At 44.8% G+C, this 14732-nt stretch overlaps 1 protein-coding gene across 1 annotated transcript; it reads left to right on the top strand.

The window, feature by feature from the left end:
• The first annotated feature begins 274 nt into the window (after window positions 1-274).
• LOC129815552 (potassium voltage-gated channel subfamily C member 1-like) lies at window positions 275-4701 on the top strand. Its single transcript, XM_055869471.1, has 3 exons — window positions 275-1033; window positions 2926-3802; window positions 3903-4701. The coding sequence occupies exons 1-3, from the start codon at window positions 443-445 to the stop codon at window positions 3905-3907; spliced, it is 1473 nt and encodes a 490-aa protein (XP_055725446.1). The 5' UTR covers window positions 275-442; the 3' UTR covers window positions 3908-4701.
• Window positions 4702-14732: the final 10031 nt, after the last annotated feature.

Raw genomic sequence — 14732 nt, 5'->3', positions numbered from 1 at the left:
ATTCGGGAACCTATTGTGCATCGTAACATAATACACCTTTTTAATTTGTAATATATCATATGAAATGGGTGTTGGACATCCACAAATTAATACATACCATACAAAATGTAACATATCATACTAAATAGAGTATCTCAGATTTACTTCAGGAATAATACTAAATGCTTGAAGACCAGGTTTCCCTAACTGACAGAAGTGGGAAAAACTTTGGAATGCAGGAAGGGGGCTGCCTACAGGGCGGGACTACACTGTAGTAGGCTCTGAAGCAATAAATAGAAGGAAAGATCATGATTTCTTCTCAAACTTAACTACCAAAGGAGAGAGATGATAGCCTGCCGTAATGCTGTTTTTCTTTACACCTGGGCCTGAGAAACTTTTTAAATCTCTTCAAAAATGTTGCCACAGACGAGGACCGTAGGCTAAACAACATTCCTTCCAGGTCATGATCAGCTCAATGTATGTGTCCTCTCAGGGCCATACTTCAGCCCATGGCCACGACAGGACCTCGTCGAAAACATATCTAAGGGAAGACTGGGACAAAAAAGGGGATGTCACAAAAAAGGTTGTGATCAACGTTGGTGGCATGCGTCATGAAACTTACATGAGCACTCTCAAGAGCTTGCCTGGTACCCGTTTGGCTAAACTGATGGATCATGACCCCAGTGGTGACCCTGAATTCTTCTTCGACAGACATCCAGGTGTTTTCTCCAATGTTCTGAATTATTACAGAACCGGTAAGCTTCACTGTCCAAAAGATGTCTGCGGTCTCCTTTTTGAAGAGGAGTTGGCTTTTTGGGGGGTCGACAAGGCGGACGTGGAACCTTGTTGCTGGATAACATTCTGCCAACATAGGGATGCCAAAGAGGCCCTTGCAGCGTTCGGGCCATCTGACTCAAATGAGCACCACAATGAAGAGTTTCCAGAGTCATTCGATGTTGAGGACAACCCAGCTGATTCTCAGAGCTGCTTCAAAAGGTGGAAACCAAAAATATGGGCTTTATTTGACGACCCGTTCTCATCTAAGACTGCCAAGGTTTGTATTCTTTATTCTCTCCCAATTAATAAAAAAAAAAGTTTTGATAGGGACTGAATCAGGTTAGTCAGTGTGAGGCTGGGTAATTCCCTCTGGGCATTCCTACCAAGCTGTGGAGAAGGTGGTGTGGTAGCAGGCAGGCTCTGTTTACTGCAGTTATAAACCATATGGCTTTTCCATAAACCAAACAGCTCTAATGACTGCGCAGAGCAGGCAGCAGGCATAGAAACGGATCACAGCAGTGAAACAGCGTCACTAATTTTTAAGAAAAATAAACACTTGCAATGGCTTGGAGAAGCACGTGGAAGCAGCTCTGAAAGCCTGAAGCACGTCTAATGTATCACACTCCTTTAAAGGCCGTGGCTGTGAATACTGAGTTTGTGCCCCTGCTCTGCCCCTCTGGAAACCTCTTTCTCAAACCTATGGATTCAGATCACGTTCTGCGCATGTGTTATTTTACTTACACATATTTGTCCTTGTTGATGTTGTCTATATCACTACCTCATATTCTGAGCAGCTGAAATAAAAACCCTGCAGTGATTTGAACAAACATTCAAGGCCTTTATGAAGGCTACAGGCTTCTCTGTCTGTTGTAATGGATATTGCAGTTGCACAAGCAGGACACAGTCCATACATGTTGCATTGGAGTAAAAACAATCTGTGTTTTGTTAGCCAATGTTTACAATTATGATAAAAAAATAACATTACATTTCTAATTAGACTGTATGTCTGTGTCTTGCTTGTGTTTGATATGCTGCCTAAATAGCTGCATGTAACTCCCCACTTGAGTTTAGCCTTGGGGCAAAAAACTATCTGCAAGTTTGTATGAACATGTTGATCATCTTTTGTGTACAACATGTAAATAGCTGCATGTAGCCTAATTCCCCTCCTGAAAAAATAACATGAAATCATGCATATGCTTAATAGCCTACTGAGGCATGGAATCCAATAAATAGTTGGAACATGTCGACCATGCCCGTTGTGTACAACATAAGATTTGTGGGCTACACCTGGGGTGTAATCATTTGCCAAACGAGAGTTGTTATTTGACAAATTCAGGGAGGTCCTGCCCCGTTTAGTTTGCTTCCGTTTAAGAAAAGTTTTGCAACAGAATCAGCGTAATGAATACATCCCAGGCAAAGGTATACAAGGAGGGGGAAGCGGCAGCAGAGCACTGAGCAGCAGCTACTGTTCACACATTTTTATTTGCACATGCGCAGAAATGTCCATATCTTTAAACCATGCACTTCACAAATAAAAATTGAAAACAAAAAAGAATAAGATATAAAAGTAATCACAGACAATAAGGGCAAAAAACACTACTACAAAAGGTAGTAGCATAAGCCAAATGTAAAAAATAAGTAAAGGCAAGGCTAAAAAGGTGTGTGCAAAAATAAATAAAAAATCCACTGTTTTTACTACATTCAGATTCTCTTGTCGGCTGTTCCATAGGCTAGGACTTGTAATAATAAAAGCAGCTTCACCAGAATTGAAGCTTCAGGGTGAATCTCAATTCTATTTTCTTCTTACATATGTTTTCCTTTCCTCCTTCTTAAAACAGAGAAGATTGGAGTGCAGGAACTTCAGATCTTCTGCTCCAATGTGCTTTGAGAAGGAGATGGGGAGAGAGGAATGAAGGAATGAAAAAATGCAATTGAGATTCACCCTCAGAGTCCCTTGAATGGTTCAGTCATGTAACTCTCATTAGGTCATGTCACTCAAATGAAGGTACTGTGGCTCCATATGAAACAGCAACCAACAAATAGCCTTTTTAATACAATGGTCCAACACGTCAATCAAACCTAGAAGACAAGTAAATCAGTGTGTTGTTTGTGTCTTTAATCATTATGAGATGATCCACTTAGTCATACAATGCCCCTTGTCATTTGCAGGTCATTGCGTTTGCTTCCCTCTTCTTCATCCTCCTTTCCATCACAGCTTTCTGTCTGGAGACACATGAGAGCTTCCACACGTTAGAGCAACGCACAGAGCTGGTCATAGATGGGAACCACACCGAAGAGGTGACGTACTATGAGAGAGTGACCAAACCTACTCTGACTGTGGTGGAGGGCGTCTGTGTGGTGTGGTTCATATTTGAGTTCCTGGTCCGTTTCACCTGCTGCTCCAACATACTGCTGTTTGTGAAGAACATACTAAACATCATTGACTTTGTGGCCATCCTGCCCTTCTTCTTGGATGTGGGGCTGAGTGGGAATGCCCTGGGCTTCCTGCGTGTGCTGAACTTTGTGAGGATCCTGAGGATCTTTAAGCTGATGCGCCACATGGTGGGAGTGCGTGTGTTAGTCTATACACTAAAGGCCAGCGTTCAAGAGTTCTGCCTCCTTGCTGTCTTCTTTGGAATTGGAATGCTAATTTTCAGCACCCTGGAATTCTACGCAGAGCGAGTACATGGTGACCCTGAAGACCCAACTTTGACTGCGCACACCAATTTTAAGAACATCCCCATAGGCTTCTGGTGGGCGGTGGTTACCATGACAACCCTGGGCTATGGGGACATGTACCCGGAGACCTGTTCCGGCATGGTAATTGGAGCCCTGTGTGCTCTGGCAGGTATTCTGACCATAGCCATGCCTGTCCCAGTCATAGTCAATAACTTCCGCCTGTACTACTCCCTGGCCATGGCCCAACAAAAGCTCCCAAAGAAGAAGAAGAAGCAACACCTGCCCCTGTCTGGAGCGCTTAGCCAGCCATCCCCAAGTGGGGAGCAGATAGAATTATGCCTGTTATCAGGGGAGCGCTCCTGTTCAGGTATTTTATAATATTTGTATATTCATATTTGATTATATTAATATCCCTATTTTTGTTCCTCATAAAACAAGATCAACTTTTCTCTCTCTTTCCCTCTTAGAATGAATCCCGGCATTAGTCTGGCTATGAGACCCTGGATGTAGAGACTGGATCCTGATTGTACCATTACACCAGATTGGGACATTATAGCTATGTTATACCATGAATAACATTATAACATTTTACTATCTTTATAGCCCAAAGGTCAAACAATATTTGTTTGTGTGTATTCAAGGTACTATGTATTATTGGTTTATTCGGATCCCCATTAGCTTTTGCAGAAGCAGCAGCTATTCTTCCTGGGGTCCACACAAAAACATAAAACACAACAAGTAACAAAACACTGATGTACTGATAGACAAGAACAGTCACACAAATGTAAAATGATACAATGTCAAGTTGTCTAGGTGTTATAATTATTTCAGCTCTGCCCAAACTTGAAAACGGCTTGCTCAACCCGTGAAGGATGCAAAGGGACAACTCAATTCCTTTCCAGTGTTTTATTATGGTTTTGATGCCATTTGTTGAATATGTTGAAACAGTTGATTTGTTGAATAGAGTAGTTGAATGACAGAGGAATAAGGAATAGGAATATGGAATAGGAATAGCAATAGCAATAGGTTGATAACCTTAAACAGAGAATAAACATGCATTATTTTACACTAAACAATGCATGACACAGCAACAAAGCATGGCTTTGAATAAAGCAAACGTTTAAACAATTTAATCTAGCACTTCTAGCAATTACTTCTGCAGTCAGAAAATATCCACAACAAAAGTCAACACTCCTACCAGAGTTAAACATGTAAATTGTGCTAAGCACTGGATGCAACATAATAAATAATTCCAATGAAACATTACATACCAGTTGCGTCTTTAGGGTTGAACAATGAGCTGTGTGTATGTTGAGGACCAAACATTTTATACCCATGCTTATCTGCCAGGTGCGCATGTAAAAGTAGTCCCTCCAGAAATCATGGCTCAATTTTTTAGATCCACCCGTGTTTTTGGGTTATCTGCCCTCTTGAGGCCTGGAGTTCTTTAAAGGAAGAGCTGCCATTTTGCTCATGTTTTGAGTGCTCTGTTTTTTGAGTGCTCTGTTTTTTGACCTGGAGCCATCGTTCAATTTCTATTCGACTGTGCTTTTCAACGTACTTTCGAAGTCGTGCTGCATAGACAGCACCGCAGATTTCAGCTTTTACTGGTTCTCCCTTTTGGTCCAATGGTGTGAGCTTTGCTTTGGATTCAACCAGTCTGACTTTGATGCCTTTCTGGGTCTCCCATCTTAAGTACACTACGGCTCCATAGCTCTTGTCACTTCCATCAGAGAATGTTATTCCCCAAGGTTTTCCAATCCAGTTGACTGGTGTGAGGCTTCTGTGAAAGGTGATTTGGCCAAGACGTGTGAATTCCTCAAAGAATTGGATGGCTTCTTCCCTCAAATTTTCAGACAAAGGTTTGTCCCAAGTGTCTCGAGTCAGAGTTTTGCCTCCAGCTTCCTGAAACGCCTTTCTGACAAGAATGGCGCCCTTTTGTTTGGCAGGTGTGACGAGGCCTATTGGGTCATACAGGCTAGCTACCTGGCTCAGCAGTTCTCTTCTCGTCAGTAGGTTTGGAGTTTTCCCTCTCACCTCTTCATCAAGGAGATTTTGGCCGACTCTCATTTTCCCTTTCCTCTTTGAGAAATTGATTGAAGTCATGAGGTACAGTTTATCCTCCTCAACAAGGTATCCAACTCCAAGGGCTTTATTGTCTCCTTCCCTCATTTGGTTTGGGAGAATGAGTGCTGTGCTTGACTGCGCTCCTTGTTCTCCTGGTACGATCTCCTGCTTCCCACTTTGATCTGACCGGACCCAGGGCTTGAGGACGAAGGACGAAGGATCTCTTCAACCCTTTTGGTGTTCTGGTCCAGCTTTTGCAAGTCATTATGGGAAGTCAGGATGTCATCGACATAGGTATCCTCTTCAAGGATCCTACGTTCCTCCTCCAGGTGAGCAAACATGGGCAGTTTGCTTGTCTCTCTCATAGCCAATTGTGCAATGCACCTTGCTGGTCGATCGCCAATGTTGACTCTGGTGATCGCATACTCTTCAATCTCTTCCTCCTCAGTGTCTCTCCAGAGAAATCTGTGGAGGTGCATCTCCAGGTCTTCCAACCACACAGAATTGTACATTTTCTTAATGTCGCCGAGGGCAGCATGGACGCCTCTCCTGAACCTGAGTAGTACTGCTCGGATGGGATTGAGGACATCAGGCCCTTTCAGCAGAAGGTCATTCATGCTGACCCCTCTAAACTTCTGGCTGCTGTTCCATACCAGTCGCACAGGTGTTGTGAGAGAGTGCGGGTTTGCCGCCACCAAGTGGCTGACATACCATACTGGCCCCTTCCAGCTGGCAATGAGCTCTTTGGTGAGTTTCTTCACTGCTCTTCTCTCCACCATTTCATGGACTTGAGCTGTGTATGCTATTCTCCACTCTGGATCTTTTTTGAGTTGCTTTTCTGTTCTCAAGAAGGTGGCTTCCACCCCACTCCTGTTGTCAGGAAGGGAACTTGGATCTTGAATCCAGGGGTATTTTGTGTCCCAGTGGGGTTCATCACTGTGAGCATCTGCTTTGATGTAGGTGAGGCCTTTCCTTATGATCTCCAGCTCTCTTTCCTCACTCAGAGTAATTTCTTTGCCTCCTGGTTGACAGTTGCCGCACCGGCATCCTCCACACTTTGGGTCGCAAGCTGCTCCAATGCTGTCCCATTTCCACCAATCCAAGAACTCTCTGTGAGCAACTGTGCCTTTGGTTTCAGCTGTGAACAGCTTAGCTACCTCTTGATACTTGACAGCGGTTGCTCTCATGGATCGAGCAAAGTGTGTTTCAGACCTGTATGCGGCTATATCCACTTCTTCAAACAGATCTGGATGTGATCCACCAACAGTCTTTCCTAGCGGGCCTTCCCACAAGACAAGGTCTCCAATCACCTTCACTCTTTGCGGAGCAAGTCTTCCTTCGAGCCATGCTTATCTGCCAGGTGCGCATGTAAAAGTAGTCCCTCCAGAAATCATGGCTCAATTTTTTAGTTCCACCCGTGTTTTTGGGTTATCTGCCCTCTTGAGGCCTGGAGTTCTTTAAAGGAAGAGCTGCCATTTTGCTCATGTTTTGAGTGCTCTGTTTTTTGACGCAACAATACAGTTAGTATTCCAAACATCAAGAACACCTTCCTAACATTGAGTTGCACCCCCTTCTGCCCTCAGAACAGCCTCAATTCGTCGGGGCATGGACTTTGTCGGGGCAAGGTGTCGAAAGTGTTCCACAGGGATGCTGGCCCATGTTGACTTCAATGCTTCCCACAGTTGTGTCAAGTTGGCTGGATGGCCATTTGGGTGGTGGATCATTCTTGATACACACGGGAAACTGTTCATTCACATTTGAGAAACTGAGCGTAAAAAACCCAGCAGGATTGCAGTTCTTGACACAAACCGCTGCCCCTGGCACCTACTACCATACCCGTTCAAAGGCACTTAAATCTTTTGTCTTGCCCATTCACCCTCTGAATGGAACACATACACAATCCATGTCTCAAAAATCATTCTTTAACCTTATCTATATTGATTAAAGTGGATTTAACAAATTACATCAATAAGTGATCATAGATATCACCTGTATTCACCTGGTCATGGAAAGAGCAGGGGTTCTTAATGTTTTCTACACTCATTGTACAAACAACACAACTAAAGAATAATGTGTGTGTAGATTGTTTGTGTTAGAGTGTGATAGAGTGTGTGGGCATGTGTTTGTATGTGTGTCATTTCACAGTCCCTATTGTGCCATGAGATGTTGTTTTATCCATTTGTTTTATGTAATTTTGCTGTTTGCTTGAGTAATTGGAGATGGACGGGAGTTCCATGCGTCATGGCTCTGTATAATACTGTGCATTTCCGTGAATTTGTTTTGGACATGGGGACTGTGAAGAGACCCCTGGTGGCATGTCTTGTGGGGTATGTATGGGTGTCTGAGCTGTATGTTATCTGATTATGCAGACAATCTGGAATTTTCATCACAGTGATATTTCTCATAAAGACTAGAAGGGGATCAGTTCATCTCTCGTCAACCCTCAACCAGGAAAAACTGTCATGCATTGTCACGATCGTGTGGAGGATTTACGGACCAAAATGCAGCTTTTGGAAAATAAGCCATCTTCTTTTATTAAACACGAAGATGAACACGACACAAAAACACTTTAACAAAACAACAAAACAACAGTGAAGCTACAAACGTTGTGCACATACAAACAGGCTACAAACGTTCTTACATAGACAATTACCCACAACCAATGAGAGCCTATGGCTACCCTAAATAAGGCTCCCAATCAGAGACAACCGAAATCAGCTGTCTCTAATTGGGAACTCATTCAGGCAACCATAGACTCTCCTAGATAACTAACCAACATAGACAACTCTAGACATATACACTCAACACAAAACCATCTACTACACCCCATAACCCCTTTACCAAATAAACACCCAAAACCAACAAAACATAAACATTACCCATGTCACACCCTGACCTAACTAAAATAATAAAGAAAACAAAGAATAATAAGGCCAGGGCGTGACATGCATGTTCTTGATGTTAGTTCTGTGTGTGCAGTTAAGGGCAAGGCCTGCTGCTTTGTTTTGAGCCAGCTGCAGCTTTGCTAGGGATTTCTTTGCTGCACTTGACCATATTACCGGACAGTAATCAAGATGGAAGAAGATCAGAGCCTGAACAACTAGTACAGTTGATTTTAGTGTTAAAAAACTTTTTATACCAGACATAACAACTTTGTCAATATGACTTGACCATGATAATTGACCATTGAATGTTACATAGGAGTTCAGCTTCCTCAACTTGCTAAATGGTCACACCTTTTATGCACAACTCCATTTGAGGTTTAGGTCTTAGAGAATGTTTTGAACCAAATACAATACTTTTGCTGACATGTAGAGTGTGTAATCATATTCAAGTTTCAGTCAAGTAATTTACACTGAACAAAAATATAACCACAACATATGAAGTGTTGGTCCCATGTTTCATGAGCTGAAATGAAAGAGCCCAGACATTTTCCATGAGCACAAAAAGCTTCTTCCTCTCAAATTTTGTAAACAAATTTGTTTACAGTACATCCGTGTTAGTGAGCATTTCTCCTTTGCCAAGATAATCCATTCACCTGATACGTGTGGCATATCAAGAAGCTGAATAAACAGCATGATCATTACATGCGTTGGGGACAATAATTGGCCACTCTAAAATGTGCAGTTTTGTCACACAACACAATGCCACAGATGTTTTGAGGGAGCGTTACATTGGCATGTTGACTGCCGGAATGTCCACTGCAGGAATAACCACGCCTGCCCAGGACCTCAACATTGCCTTCTTCTCCTGAAACTGAGGAGTATTTCTGTCTGCAATAAAGCTTTTTTGTGGGGGGGAAATATATTCTGATTGGCTGGGCCTATGCCCTCCCAAGCCCACCCATGGCTTTGCCCCTGCCCAGTCTTGTGAAATCCATAGATTAGGGCCTAATTTATTTATTTCAAATGACTGATTTACTGTAACAGTAAAATCATGGAAATTGTTGCATGTTGTGCTAATATTTGGGTTTAGTATAGCTATACTAATTCATTTTACATTAATTGAGCATTGATTTAGACATGTACTTTTCTATATGTGAAACAATGAGTTGAAACAATGCCATTTCTGTAATTTTATCAATACTTGCCTGGTTAACTCTTATTCATGATTTGTTTAGGTGAGAGTGTGAAATCACATTGATATTTAAAACAAAATGCATGATTTATCAGGGGAAATTGAAACACAGATGAAATGCATTATCTTTGATATAAAAACATTAAAACCTCTAACAATATTAACACTACATTTACATTACATTTACATTTAAGTCATTTAGCAGACGCTCTTATCCAGAGCGACTTACAAATTGGTGCATTCACCTTATGACATCCAGTGGAACAGCCACTTTACAATAGTGCATCAGATCTTTTAAGGGAGGGGGGGGGGGGGGGGGGCAGAAGGATTGCTTTATCCTAGGTATTCCTTGAAGAGGTGGGGTTTCAGGTGTCTCCGGAAGGTGGTGATTGACTCCGCTGTCCTGGCGTCGTGAGGGAGTTTGTTCCACCATTGGGGGGCCAGAGCAGCGAACAGTTTTGACTGGGCTGAGCGGGAACTGTACTTCCTCAGTGGTAGGGAGGCGAGCAGGCCAGAGGTGGATGAACGCAGTGCCCTTGTTTGGGTGTAGGGCCTGATCAGAGCCTGAAGGTACTGAGGTGCCGTTCCCCTCACAGCTCCGTAGGCAAGCACCATGGTCTTGTAGCGGATGCGAGCTTCAACTGGAAGCCAGTGGAGAGAGCGGAGGAGCGGGGTGACGTGAGAGAACTTGGGAAGGTTGAACACCAGACGGGCTGCGGCGTTCTGGATGAGTTGTAGGGGTTTAATGGCACAGGCAGGGAGCCCAGCCAGCAGCGAGTTGCAGTAATCCAGACGGGAGATGACAAGTGCCTGGATTAGGACCTGCGCCGCTTCCTGTGTGAGGCAGGGTCGTACTCTGCGGATGTTGTAGAGCATGAACCTACAGGAACGGGCCACCGCCTTGATGTTGGTGGAGAACGACAGGGTGTTGTCCAGGATCACGCCAAGGTTCTTAGCGCTCTGGGAGGAGGACACAATGGAGTTGTCAACCGTGATGGCGAGATCATGGAACGGACAGTCCTTCCCCGGGAGGAAGAGCAGCTCCGTCTTGCCGAGGTTCAGCTTGAGGTGGTGATCCGTCATCCACACTGATATGTCTGCCAGACATGCAGAGATGCGATTCGCCACCTGGTCATCAGAAGGGGGAAAGGAGAAGATTAATTGTGTGTCGTCTGCATAGCAATGATAGGAGAGACCATGTGAGGTTATGACAGAGCCAAGTGACTTGGTGTATAGCGAGAATAGGAGAGGGCCTAGAACAGAGCCCTGGGGGACACCAGTGGTGAGAGCGCGTGGTGAGGAGACAGATTCTCGCCACGCCACCTGGTAGGAGCGACCTGTCAGGTAGGACGCAATCCAAGCGTGGGCCGTGCCGGAGATGCCCAACTCGGAGAGGGTGGAGAGGAGGATCTGATGGTTCACAGTATCGAAGGCAGCCGATAGGTCTAGAAGGATGAGAGCAGAGGAGAGAGAGTTAGCTTTAGCAGTGCGGAGCGCCTCCGTGATACAGAGAAGAGCAGTCTCAGTTGAGTGACTAGTCTTGAAACCTGACTGATTTGGATCAAGAAGGTCATTCTGAGAGAGATAGCAGGAGAGCTGGCCAAGGACGGCACGTTCAAGAGTTTTGGAGAGAAAAGAAAGAAGGGATACTGGTCTGTAGTTGTTGACATCGGAGGGATCGAGTGTAGGTTTTTTCAGAAGGGGTGCAACTCTCGCTCTCTTGAAGACGGAAGGGACGTAGCCAGCGGTCAAGGATGAGTTGATGAGCGAGGTGAGGTAAGGTAGAAGGTCTCCGGAAATGGTCTGGAGAAGAGAGGAGGGGATAGGGTCAAGCGGGCAGGTTGTTGGGCGGCCGGCCGTCACAAGACGCGAGATTTCATCTGGAGAGAGAGGGGAGAAAGAGGTCAAAGCACAGGGTTGGGCAGTGTGAGCAGAACCAGCGGTGTCGTTTGACTTAGCGAACGAGGATCGGATGTCGTCGACCTTCTTTTCAAAATGGTTGACGAAGTCGTCTGCAGAGAGGGAGGAGGGGGGGGGAGGGGGAGGAGGATTCAGGAGGGAGGAGAAGGTGGCAAAGAGCTTCCTAGGGTTAGAGGCAGATGCTTGGAATTTAGAGTGGTAGAAAGTGGCTTTAGCAGCAGAGACAGAAGAGGAAAATGTAGAGAGGAGGGAGTGAAAGGATGCCAGGTCCGCAGGGAGGCGAGTTTTCCTCCATTTCCGCTCGGCTGCCCGGAGCCCTGTTCTGTGAGCTCGCAATGAGTCGTCGAGCCACGGAGCGGGAGGGGAGGACCGAGCCGGCCTGGAGGATAGGGGACATAGAGAGTCAAAGGATGCAGAAAGGGAGGAGAGGAGGGTTGAGGAGGCAGAATCAGGAGATAGGTTGGAGAAGGTTTGGGCAGAGGGAAGAGATGATAGGATGGAAGAGGAGAGAGTAGCGGGGGAGAGAGAGCGGAGGTTGGGACGGCGCGATACCATCCGAGTAGGGGCAGTGTGGGAAGTGTTGGATGAGAGCGAGAGGGAGAAGGATACAAGGTAGTGGTCGGAGACTTGGAGGGGAGTTGCAATGAGGTTAGTGGAAGAACAGCATCTAGTAAAGATGAGGTCAAGCGTATTGCCTGCCTTGTGAGTAGGGGGGGAAGGTGAGAGGGTGAGGTCAAAAGAGGAGAGGAGTGGAAAGAAGGAGGCAGAGAGGAATGAGTCAAAGGTAGACATGGGGAGGTTAAAGTCACCCAGAACTGTGAGAGGTGAGCCGTCCTCAGGAAAGGAGCTTATCAAGGCATCAAGCTCATTGATGAACTCTCCAAGGGAACCTGGAGGGCGATAAATGATAAGGATGTTAAGCTTGAAAGGGCTGGTAACTGTGACAGCATGGAATTCAAAGGAGGCGATAGACAGATGGGTAAGGGGAGAAAGAGAGAATGACCACTTGGGAGAGATGAGGATCCCGGTGCCACCACCCCGCTGACCAGAAGGTCTCGGGGTGTGCGAGAACACGTGGGCAGACGAAGAGAGAGCAGTAGGAGTAGCAGTGTTATCTGTGGTGAGCCATGTTTCCGTCAGTGCCAGGAAGTCGAGGGACTGGAGGGACGCATAGGCTGAGATGAGCTCTGCCTTGTTGGCCGCAGATCGGCAGTTCCAGAGGCTACCGGAGACCTGGAACTCCACGTGGGTCGTGCGGGCTGGGACCACCAGGTTAGGGTGGGCGCGGCCACGCGGTGCGAAGCGTTTGTATGGTCTGTGCAGAGAGGAGAGAACAGGGATAGACAGACACATGGTTGACAGGCTACAGAAGAGGCTACGCTAATGCAAAGGAGATTAGAATGACAAGTGGGCTACACGTCTCGAATGTTCAGAAAGTTAAGCTTACGTTGCAAAACATAAGAATAAAATACAAGATCTTATTGACTAAAATGATATAGTACTGCTGGCTGGTGAAGTAGCCTGGCTAGCAGTGGCTACGTTGTTGAAAGTGAAGCTGGCTAGGTAACCTCGACAATTTCACTAAATTTCTCTAAACTACACAATTATCATGGATACAAGGACAGGAAAGACAACTAGCTAACACTACGCTAATCAAGTCGTTCCTATTGTAATGTAAGTTTCTACAGTGCTGCTATTCGGTAGAAGTTGGCTAGCTAGCAGTGTTGGCTAGGTAGGAGGACGGCAGCGCGGGAGGCGAAAAATAGCTGGCTAGCTAACCGATAATTACTCAAAGCTACACAATTATCTTAGATAGAAAGATAGCAAAGAAAACTAAGTAGCTAGCTAACACTACACAAGTCAAGTCGTTCCGTTGTAATGTAATCGTTTCTACAGTGCTGCTAATCGGTGGCTAGCTGGCTAGCTAGCAGGGTTGACTACGTTACGTTAGGGCGAGAATACCTGGCTAGCGAACCTCAGCGAACCTTGATAACTACACAATTATCACCGATACAAAGACGGCTATGTAGCCAGCTAAGTAGCTAGCTAAGATCGAACAAATACAAATCAAAGATAGCAAAGACAACTGTGTAGTCAGCCAACACTACACTGATCAAGTCGTTCCGTTGTAATGCACTCGTTTCTACAATGCTGCTATTCGGTGGCAAGCTGGCTAGCTAGCAGTGTTTGGCTACGTTGCGTTATGTTAGGGCGAAAATAGCTGGCTGGCGAACCTCAATAACTACACAATTATGTTTGATGCAAAGACGGCTATGTAGCTAGCTAAGATCAAACAAATCAAACCGTTGTACTGTAGTGAAAATGAAAATCAGACCGTTGTACTATAATGAAAAGTTTATACTACTATTCGGTAGACGGTGGACGTTTGCTAGCTACTGGGCAGATAGCAGTGTGGACTACGATAGACGACGGAATACGATAATTACGCAATTATCTTTTATACACAGACGGCTAAGTAGCTAGCTAAGAAGAAATTGCTAAGGTTAGACAAATTAAACCGTTGTACTATAATGAAATGTAATGAAAATGAAATGAAAATTTATACTACCTGCAGAGCGAATGCAAATGCGACCGCTCGCTCCAAACCGGATGTTACACTACAAATTAAAACATTGCAATTATAGTTACTGTATATTCTATAGTTTCTAAGTTTCTGTTCAGTAATTTATTCATTATATGTCACAGTTAGGTGAGAGCGTAATATCACCACAATATCTGTCTGTAATAATCATCCGCAACAAAGTCTAATAAAAATGTCTACTGCCTGTGTTCTGATGGGTTAAGCCTGTGTTCACAGCTGTGTCCTCTTGTTGAAGGGTTGTACATTGGCTTCTAAGAAGCCCTTTAGCTGTTCTCTGCCAAAACATCCATTATGAGGGAGGACAGCACCATTTCCTCTTCCAGAATAACAACAGCTGTGTACAGATGTGTCATCTGTTGGCCTCCAAGGGATTGCTTCACAAATATGTACAAAGGGCGTATTTTCATTGCGTTGAAATGTGAATTAATTATGGTCCTTGTGAACCATGGCAATACTTTCCTCTGTGTACAGTATATATTACTTAATGAGAGTGAGGACATGTGTGATTGTGTTCAGCTGGGAACATGGTTATTTCCCAATATGGGATATGTTGAGTGCCAGATGGTTAAGTTTGCGCAATGCTAGGAAACATTATGCTCCCATTTGTAAAGAGAACAGCACAGTGTTTCAG

Source organism: Salvelinus fontinalis, chromosome 18, assembly GCF_029448725.1.
Source record: "Salvelinus fontinalis isolate EN_2023a chromosome 18, ASM2944872v1, whole genome shotgun sequence".
Classification (NCBI taxonomy): Eukaryota; Metazoa; Chordata; class Actinopteri; order Salmoniformes; family Salmonidae; genus Salvelinus; species Salvelinus fontinalis.
The sequence above is the reverse complement of the archived record's forward strand: the minus strand, read 5'-3'. Positions and strand labels throughout refer to the sequence as shown.